The 10,440-nt window shown below is 45.9% G+C and overlaps 1 protein-coding gene across 1 annotated transcript; it reads left to right on the forward strand.

Moving 5' to 3' along the window:
• The first annotated feature begins 1,402 nt into the window (after positions 1-1,402).
• ephx1 (epoxide hydrolase 1, microsomal (xenobiotic)) lies at positions 1,403-9,718 on the forward strand. The gene is made up of 9 exons (XM_079216058.1): positions 1,403-1,487; positions 2,190-2,383; positions 4,596-4,776; positions 4,858-5,076; positions 5,223-5,352; positions 5,723-5,937; positions 6,993-7,101; positions 7,299-7,421; positions 8,822-9,718. Exons 2-9 carry the CDS (start codon positions 2,201-2,203, stop codon positions 9,027-9,029), a joined length of 1,368 nt encoding a protein of 455 aa, XP_079072184.1. The 5' UTR covers positions 1,403-1,487; positions 2,190-2,200; the 3' UTR covers positions 9,030-9,718.
• The last annotated feature ends 722 nt before the right edge of the window (positions 9,719-10,440 follow it).

Consider the following 10,440-nt stretch of genomic DNA (forward strand, 5'->3'; position numbering starts at 1 on the left):
TGTATGCATGCATATGTGTGTATGTGTGTGTGTGTGTGTGATTGTGTATGCATGTATACGTTGTGTGTATGTGTGTGACTGTGTATGCATGCATACGTTGTGTGTATGTGTGTGACTGTGTATGCATGCATACGTTGTGTGTGTGTATATGTGTGATTGTATGCATGCATACATACACACACAATGTATACATGCATACATTGTGTGTGTATGTATGTGTGTGATTGTGTATGCATGCATACATTGTGTGTGTATATGTGTGTGTGATTGTGTATGCATGCATACATTGTGTGTATATGTGTGTGTGATTGTGTATGCATGCATATATGTGTGTGTATATGTGTGATTGTGTATGCATGCATATGTGTGTGTGTGTGTGTGTGTGTGTGTGTGTGTGTGTGTGTGTGTGTGTGTGTGTGTGTGTGTGTGATTGTGTATGCATGCATATGTGTGTATGTGTGTGTATGTGTGTGTGTGATTGTGTATGCATGCATACGTGTGTGTGTTTATGTGTGCACAAATCAATGGGTGACGTCACTACGTCCACTTACTATCGCTTCTTCGTACCAGTATACATACATACATAGCTACATACTACATATCCCATCATGCACCTCTGCTATTTCCACACAGTGTTCAGTCGTTATCCTCACTGTTTCCTTCACGTGCGTAAAGCCACAAGCAGCCTGCACGCGCGCGGACTCCAGCTGGAAACACTTAAGGCAGGCACGTTTAAAACGTCTAAATGTTCTACTCGGACTAAAGTATCGTTAGTAAAACTGTGCCGGAGGGACCAGAACAGTCCTGTGAGTCCAGAGAGGAAGAGGAGGGACTGGAGTCCAGAGAGGAAGAGGAGGGACTGAAGTCCAGTAGAGAGGAAGAGGAGCGGACTGAAGTCCAGTAGAGAGGAAGAGGAGCGGACTGAAGTCCAGAGAGAGGAAGAGGAGCGGACTGAAGTCCAGTAGAGAGGAAGAGGAGCGGACTGAAGTCCAGTAGAGAGGAAGAGGAGCGGACTGAAGTCCAGAGAGAGGAAGAGGAGCGGACTGAAGTCCAGTAGAGAGGAAGAGGAGCGGACTGAAGTCCAGAGAGAGGAAGAGGAGCGGACTGAAGTCCAGTAGCGAGGAAGAGGAGCGGACTAAAGTCCAGTAGAGAGGAAGAGGAGCGGACTGAAGTCCAGTAGAGAGGAAGAGGAGCGGACTGAAGTCCAGAGAGAGGAAGAGGAGCGGACTGAAGTCCAGTAGAGAGGAAGAGGAGCGGACTGAAGTCCAGTAGAGAGGAAGAGGAGCGGACTGAAGTCCAGAGAGAGGAAGAGGAGCGGACTGAAGTCCAGTAGCGAGGAAGAGGAGCGGACTAAAGTCCAGTAGAGAGGAAGAGGAGCGGACTGAAGTCCAGTAGAGAGGAAGAGGAGCGGACTGAAGTCCAGAGAGAGGAAGAGGAGCGGACTGAAGTCCAGAGAGAGGAAGAGGAGCGGACTGAAGCTTCAACAGGTAACCTGTCACCGTCTACTAGCTGGTGTTTAGACCGAGTTAAAGTAACGTTACATTGTAGCCTCTGAGAGGACTTTTGTAGTCGCTTGTTAGTTATTTATTAAGTGAGTTAAATGACGTAAACTCCATTTACGTTCTCTAACACAACGAGCTAATGTCGCCTCGTTTCTTTAATAATAAGAGATTGGGGTTAGACCTGATACCATACTGGTCCGGCCTCTCTCCAGTAAAGCTCTGTCATGCAGCTCTCAGCTGACTGTTCTCTACCTCATCCAGCTGGCCACAGAACACTGGTGCTCTTTATCCACGAGGACCGAAGCCTTTGTGCCCAGACTCCACTACAGTCAGAGAGTCACGTCATTCCATCATTTCATTTAGTTTGACAACATGTTGTCACATCTTACACTTGATTCTTTATGTATCTCGTCCAGTAAGTAACTACATAGTTTTAGTGAACTAGTGTAACAGTGTAACAGTATAACTGTGTAATAGTGTAACTGTGTTACTGTGTAATAGTGTAATAGCACATTTATGGTTCCTGTGTAACGGACAGCTTGCTCAGCTTTGTTGACAAAACAAACAAAGTGAATGTAATATCGTATAATGTTATGTAACTTTCCCCCGGTGTTGTCTGTTGTACACGTCCTTTTCTCGCCTCGCTCTTCCTCCCACCCGGCCCTGTATCTTTCCACCCGGCTGCAGACGCGAGCACCATGTTGACGGAGGTTCTGGTTGCCCTGGCGATCGGGGGACTGATCCTCTTCCTGGTTCGAAGGAGCCGGACCCCGGCGCTAGAGACGGAGGACGGCTGGTGGGGGTCCGGCGAGCCCCCTGGCGGCGTGGAGGACGCCACCATCCGGCCCTTTCAAGTCGCCACCAGCGACGAGGAGCTGGAGGTTAGATTCCCTCTCATGCTGCGTTCACACCAAACGCGTTGCGAATTTGACGCGTGAGTAGATTACATGCAAAGTCAATGCACAGACGCGAATGGTTGCGGAAAAGCACATTTTCTGTTTGACGCAGCGCGAATTGACATTTTCCAATTCTGGCGTAAAATTCACGTGACGCTGAGTTCGCTAAGTCTTCTCTGCTGGCCTGAACAGAATCACAAAGCTATAGCTGTTTTATCATTTAATAGTTTTTCACAAACACTACATGCATTATAATTATTTTTCCCTATTAGCTTATTTTCTCATTGCACATATCCTGTCTTCCTCTGTTGCTCTGCCTGCAGTCTTCAGCCTGCACCTCTATGTCAGCAGAGCAGTTTAAGCCTTAGCAGATTAAAGCACACAGAGAGTGGACATTGTGGTTGATTGTCATGGACTTCAACAAATCAGATCTTTAGTTTGACAAGCTGGGTGTATTCTTTGACGTGCAGCGCCTGCGAAATGGCGTGGATGTGTATGATTGGTCAGTGGCCCAGCGTGACCATTAACATGCGCTGTGATTGGTCAGTGGGGCAGCGTGACTTCTGTCAACGAAAGAAGAAGAAGAAGCTAGAATCTCAGGCCTTGCTGGTGGATTTACTTTCCCACAGAGGGTTACGGAGGGTTATGAGCATCTGGTGAGTGAAATGTGTATTGGAAGATTTTCCTGTTTATCTGTTTAAAAAGGACTGAAGTCTCTGAATCAAAGTTGTCTTAAGTCCGTTTATTCCTGCAGGAAGGAAAAGTCTGTCACCGCCACTCGGCGCAGCCTGTGACACAGGATTCGAAGAAGCGACATTCATCACCCCACTTATAACACAATCAGGTCTCCGCCTCCAAACCCCCCCTGTTCTCGTCAACAGAATTTACATTTCCTTTGTCCTGAGAAGTCAATCCCTTATCTGCTTACGACCCCTCCATATACAAGTGAAGGAAGATCAACGGCCCTTTGATCCCAGTACATCTGCTTCTCCCCACACTTCATCTCTGAGGGTCATTTAAGGTTCAATTTAGACTCTCTTCTCACACAACATTACAACACTATATTTTCCCATTACAAATTCTGGTTGTGTTACTGTTTTTACATCTGCAGTCGTATTTAATCATAAACAAGCCATAGCGCTGTTGTTGCTGCTGGTTGAGCCGGGGCTGGTCCCGCCTCTCCCTCGCCAAGGTGCACGCTGCGCCGGTGATGTCTTGTGTGTGCACTGGAGTGTTTCAGTGCCGCGGTTTTGTTGGATTGTTTTGTTATAACTAAAAGTGCCTTGTGCTTGATTTGGACAACATGCATTGTCCGACGCAGCAACGGCGAGGTTGGAGGCATCTGCGTGATTGCAGATTGCTCCACGGTGTGTCCGCTCGTCAAAGCACTCAGAAACGTCCGCTGAAAAAATAAAGAAAAAAACTGCGGCCGTTTTGTGACTTTACAGGTACTAATAGGGGGCACTCATTTTGTTTTAAACCATATGTCGCTTCTCACAAGGGTTACGGTATTGTAGCAATTTAAATAAATACAAAAATAAACAACCATGTGGTTGCGGAGATAATTAAGGAAACGTTTTTTTTTAGAATAGGCGCGGGGGCTTGGTGCTTATGAGGCTAAAATAGCTCCGCAGGGCATTATGGGCGTGTGAACTCCATGCCCGCAAAAAAATTGTCCGTATAGCAGAGTGAGCGTCTGCTGTCCACACATGACAGTCTGTACGAACGCGCTGTGTAGTGGGCAGCGTTCAATACACGCGCGGGTCGGTCTGACAGGAACTCCCGGGACAGTCCGCACCTGATGTGGACATTACATTACATTTAGCTGACGCTTTTATCCAAAGCGACTTACATTTTTGCTCTATACACCGTAGACACAGCAACGGGGAGCAGTTAGGGGTTAAGTGTCTCAAGGACACAAGGACTATCAGGGCCGGGGCTCAAACCACCGATCCTCTGATTGAAAGACGGGCATGCTAACCACTTAGTCACAGTTGCCCCGACACCCCTGGACACACGGCACTGAAGGCCTAGGTCGAAAATGCACGGTCTGCCACTGCGGAAACGGTAACTATTTTTACGGAGATAAGCCGCAGAGATAAGCCACGCCCCCAGAGTGTAACATTCGCAACGCTTTTGGTGTGAACGCAGCGCCACGCGGCACTTACTCACGCCTCCACATGTCCCTCTTGGTCAGGACCTCTACATGCGGATAGACCAGACCCGCCCCGTCCCCTCCCTGGAGGACAGCCAGTTTAATTACGGCTTCAACTCCCAGTACCTGCAGCAGGTGGTCTCCTACTGGAGAAATGACTTTGACTGGAGGAGGCAAGTTGACAAGCTCAACCGTTACCCCCACTTCAAAACCAACATCGAAGGTGAGGCCCGCTCTGCTGACACGTTCCCGACGAGGAGGATGTCCCGCCTCTAACCTTCTCACTCGTTGACCCGCCATCCAGGCATTGACATCCATTACCTGCATGTGAAGCCCAAGAAGGTGCCAGAGGGGTCTGCTGCTGTTCCTCTGATCATGGTCCACGGCTGGCCCGGCTCCTTCTATGAGTTCTATGGACTGATCCCTCTGCTGACGGAGCCGTCCGACCCCCAGGACCTTGTGTTTGAGGTGGTGTGTCCCTCCATACCGGGGTATGGCTTTTCTGAAGCACCGCATAAGAAAGGTGAGTCAGGAAAGATGTTTATGTTTCCCTCTTGCCTTGAGAGTTAAAGTGGTTCGGTAGTGGAAACATTCATGCGGACCCTTTTTCTGCATGTGTTCATACGGCTACATTTATAAGTGTGTGTGTGTGTGTGTGTGTGTGAACAGGTTTTGATTCAGTTTGTGCGGCACACATCTTCCACAAGCTGATGAAGCGCCTGGGCTTCCAGAAGTTCTACGCTCACGGAGGAGACTGGGGCTGGCTGGTCACCACCAACATGGCTCAGCTGCAGCCCGGGTAAGAGCACATGTCTGTGGTTGTAAATGCTTAAAGCCGCTACGAGGAACTTACATTTTCTGTTGACTTTGGCGGTCCCTGTGGACAAAAGCGGAAGTGTTTTTCAAGAGCCAGAGTTCCTTTTGGAAAGCGCTCATTTTACTGCAGCGGGGTCTGCCGGTCTGCCGCTCAGTTCTGGTTCTGGTTCTCCCATGCATTGCGTCTCTCCAGCGGGGAACACTACTACGGCCTGGGTTTCCAGCAGCGAGGCCAACCTCTGCTCCCGGCCGGAGGAGGAGTCGCTCTCCTCGCCTGTGAGACTGTTCCATAGCAGGTTAAAAGTTCCCCACAGTAACGTAGTCTTTTGTTTTTGTTGCATTTCTGACCACAGGATAGTCAAAGGCTTGCATGTGAACTTTGCCCCGCCCTCCAAACCAGGCCTCCACATGGCTTTATCCATCATGCTCGGCCGTCGATTCCCCAAGATGTTTGGCTTCACTGACGTGGACGTTCAGCGTCTCTTTCCCTGCTTGGAGAAACTGGTGCTGGAGTCCATCAAGGAGTCTGGCTACATGCACATCCAGGCCACCAAGCCTGACACCGTGGGTAAGGACCTGGGTCTTGACTGGAGAGTTTAAAGTGATTAATGGAATCTTAAATGGTATTATTATGTTAGGCAATGCTCACATTACAGGGCTTGATGCTCAATTCAGATTTTATTTGACCCGGATCTGATCTTTCTGCCTCTACTGTTCCCAGTCATGGCTGCAGTGACCCATATTCTGTGTTTACTCTGCACTGAAACGCATCACATGCAACCGATAACGTCCCACTCGTTGGTCTGAAAGAACACATTAGAGTAAACATATTGCGACTTTTTTAAGAAATGGCTCCCAACAGATGATACTTTTAAATCATGTGTGACTTTGAATGACTATTTTTGACTGATATCTGTGAATTAAGTAAAATATCTGAAGTAAGACATGTAACTTGACTGTCCCCTCCAGTCAGCATGTCCTCACAACTGTTGTTAAATGATTTCATTAAATCAGAGTTCTACAAATGTATCAGAGAACTGAGTGAATTATAAAAAATCTGTTTGATAAGTTAATTTACATTTTAAATTTAAACTGTTGGCGAGAAAAACAATACCACAATTGTTTGGAGGAAAACCTTAGTCGACATATTGTTAATCGTTATTCTAATCAATATGGTTATTCGTAATTCACAACTTGTCTTTATCTAAATAAATATTCCTCCACAATCCATGTTTGTTGGCGTTTAGCCTTTCAAAAACATTTTCACTGAAAGGAAAAGCTGCTCCTCTGCATCTGGACCAACAGGGTGGTCTAACAGCATCAGGATTCATTTATACAACCACAATAACAAAGACATCATATTTTTACCAATTATAATGTGAAAAGAAGTGCCTGCTCAGTGAAGGATGCCGTGGAAAAACACATCTGAATTCCAATCGGTTACGTATCAGATTTAGGACCACATAGAAAAGTGTCCCAGATCGTATTAGGGGAAGAAGAAAAGAGCCTCTACTCTTACCTGATCCGGTCTGTGTCACCTGAGAGCCAAATATATGTCGGGCCATTTGCTTACCATGTGAAGCTACTCGGTCTGGGATCATCCGCGACTCTCTTCCCCTTCAGGTCGAGGACTGAACGACTCCCCGGTGGGTCTGGCTGCCTACATTCTGGAGAAGTTCTCGACGTGGACGAGCCGCGACTTCAGGAACCTGGAGGACGGAGGACTCACCAGGTGACGAGAACACCATGAATGTTTGCTATCGCCACATCTGATATTGTATCAAATCACCGCAGTAGCATATGTGTGTAGCCCCAGTGCTAATCCAGTGCATCCAGACTCAGACGATGTGGATGAAGGACGAGGTCCTGCAGGACTCCGTAGCTCTTACTGTACCATTACAGCGTGTGTGTGTGTGTGTTGCCTTGCAGGAAGTTCTCCCTGGATGACCTGCTGACGAATGTGATGATCTACTGGACGTCTGGCTGCATCGTCTCCTCCATGAGGTTCTACAAGGAGAACTTTGGCAAAGGCCTCAACCAGCCTCACTCTAAGTGAGTTGAACAGGAACCAAGCCAGTGTTACATTGTGACGAGTTACACTGTTACAAGTTACACTGTGACAAGTTACACTGTGACAAGTTACACTGTGACAAGTTACGTTGTGACAAGTTACGTTGTGACAAGTTACGTTGTGACAAGTTACGTTGTGACAAGTTACACTGTTACAAGTTACACTGTTGCAAGTTACACTGTGACAAGTTGCGTTGTGACAAGTTACGTTGTGACAAGTTGCGTTGTGACAAGTTACACTGTGACAAGTTACACTGTGACACGTTACACTGTGACACGTTACGTTGTGACAAGTTACGTTGTGACAAGTTACGTTGTGACAAGTTACGTTGTGACAAGTTACACTGTTACAAGTTACACTGTTGCAAGTTACACTGTTACAAGTTACACTGTGACAAGTTACGTTGTGACAAGTTACGTTGTGACAAGTTACACTGCTACAAGTAACACTGTTACAAGTTACACTGTGACAAGTTACACTGTGACAAGTTACGTTGTGACAAGTTCCACTGTGACAAGTTCCACTGTTACAAGTTCCACTGTTACAGGTTACATTGTGACAAGTTACACTGTGACAAGTTACATTGTTACACTGTTACAAGTTACATTTTTACAAGTTACATGGTACACTGTTACAAGTTACATTGTTACACTGTTACAGTTACATTGTGACAAGTTTCGTTGTGACAAGTTACACTGTTACAAGTTACACTGTGACAAGTTACATTGTTACACTGTTACAAGTTACATTTTTACAAGTTACATGGTACACTGTTACAAGTTACATTGTTACACTGTTACAAGTTACATTGCTTAAAGTTACATTGTTTAAAGAACACGTGGAAACTAAAGAGTCTAAACAAATTGATTTATTCTGAGGGAGGGTCTTTTTTGGTTTCATGGAGTTTTTTTTAAATATCATTCTGTAGTTTCCGCAGCGGTTTCCTTATGTTTTCAAATCTGAATATTCACAATTTGGTCAAAGTGTGTTTGTTTTAGTCAAAATGCTGTTTTCCCTTCTTAAAACGTTTTACCCCGTGACTTGACGGAGGTTTCTGCATGACTTGCAACATAACTACACCTCAATCCTTATCCGCGGTCACTGTATTACTAAACTTCCTCCTTTAAGTGACAAGCCGCTACTCTTGGTTCTTCCCATCTTTTTATTTTTAATATTTCTTTGAACTTTCTTAACTGACATATTGGTTGAAATACTTGTTATCGGGTCCTGGTTAAATTATGATGAACAATCCTTCCCGATGAGGCGGTATCTTCACTCTGCAGCCTCTGAAACACAGTGAGGGGATTTAAGAGGTTAAATAACACCCCTAATGGTAAATTGCACCCTTGCTAAATGCTAATGCCTCGCCGTCTCCTCGCAGGATGCCTGTGTACGTCCCCACTGGGTTCGCCTGCTTCCCCGACGAGCTGATGCACACCCCCAGATTCTGGGTGGAGCAGAAGTACCGCAAGCTCGAGACCTTCACGCCCATGGCCCGCGGCGGCCATTTTGCAGCCATGGAGGAGCCCCAGCTGATGGCCGAGGACATTCAGAACTTCACCAAGACGGTGGAGAAGAAGAATAAATAGTCAAATACAGACAGAGGGTATTGTGGAGCGGATGGCTTTGTTGCATGAATCTGGAACACAGTAGAGCACCAAGTAGATGCGTCATGATTCCAGAAGTTAGGCACTCAGCTGGATTTTATAATTTAGTTAACTCAATCTAGTGAAATTTCAAATCATACTTCTGTGTGAGTGAGCCTATGTTATCACTCTGGGGTCTGGGGTCATTTTCTTGATTTTACATCATTTTTAAATTGCTCTTTTTAAAGTCACTTGCATATGATACATACATACAAAAATTACAGAAGAATCTCAGCTATCTATATAATGAGGCACCATTGTCCCAAGGCACAAGTCTAAAGAGAAAATATGACTAAAGCTGAAAAATGGAATCTTGATTTTGGAAATGTTTCATATTTGTTGTGAAAACATAACTTTACTCATGTGGTATAGCGGTTTTGGTGATGGAAAATGGTTTACCAAAGGTCTTAGGTTCACAAAAGCAGTGGAATATATGAATACAATGGTAGACACATGTAGATAAATGTCAAAAACCAAATGTATTATTAAAATTGTGGGGATGATGAGCTGTGGCTGGCTTTGAGGCCTGCTATGTGATGTGTTGGCAGGCAGACGGACTGGAGACTGCTGCAGCTGCATGTTGTCCTCTGGACCCTCGCAGCTCTGAATCCACTCTGTAAAATACATTAATACAAGTCAGTATGAGTTCACTGAAATAAAGTTAACGGTGATAGAGACAACAGTTGATTACCCACCGTTCATAGCTGTAGTCAACTATCTCCGTTAGCTCTCGTTAGCTCTCGTTAGCTCGCGCCGTGTTAGCAGCACCTAACGTGACATAAACACTACTGTAGTAACGATTAACGGAGATCCAACGCTACTAGTCGTACTAAGTTCACTGAAAGAAAGTTAACGGTGATCGGTACAACAGTTGAGTATGCACCGTTCAGTCGTAGACACGGAAGAGACATCCAAAACGGCGCTATTTAGTGACACGCTAACGCCAAGCTATCGTCAACAAACACACGTTAGTTATGGTCTTACAAACACATAATGGAGGTCCAACACTACTGGTCGTACTAAGTTCACTGTAAGAAAGTTAACGGTGATAGGGGCAACAATTGATTACTCACCGTTCAGTCTCACAGAAACGTTGTAGCCAGCTATCTGGCCCGTTAGCTCCGGCTAGCTCCTTGTTAGTGAATCCTTCAGGCACTGGAGCTGCGCCGTCAGTCCCCTCCAATATAGCTTTGCTCAGGACTCTTTGCTTGGCATCTTCTGACTCACATTGAACACGTCCATGTACAGATGCTCAGACGCGGAAGTGGAAACCATATCCGCCAGATTTGAAACCATATCTCTGTGATGTATTATTTGTCACACCGCGGTGAGGGCTGTCTTGTCTTGGGTTTTT

The sequence above is a fragment of the Taurulus bubalis genome (genome assembly GCF_910589615.1).
Source record: "Taurulus bubalis genome assembly, chromosome: 3".
NCBI classification, from domain to species: Eukaryota; Metazoa; Chordata; class Actinopteri; order Perciformes; family Cottidae; genus Taurulus; species Taurulus bubalis.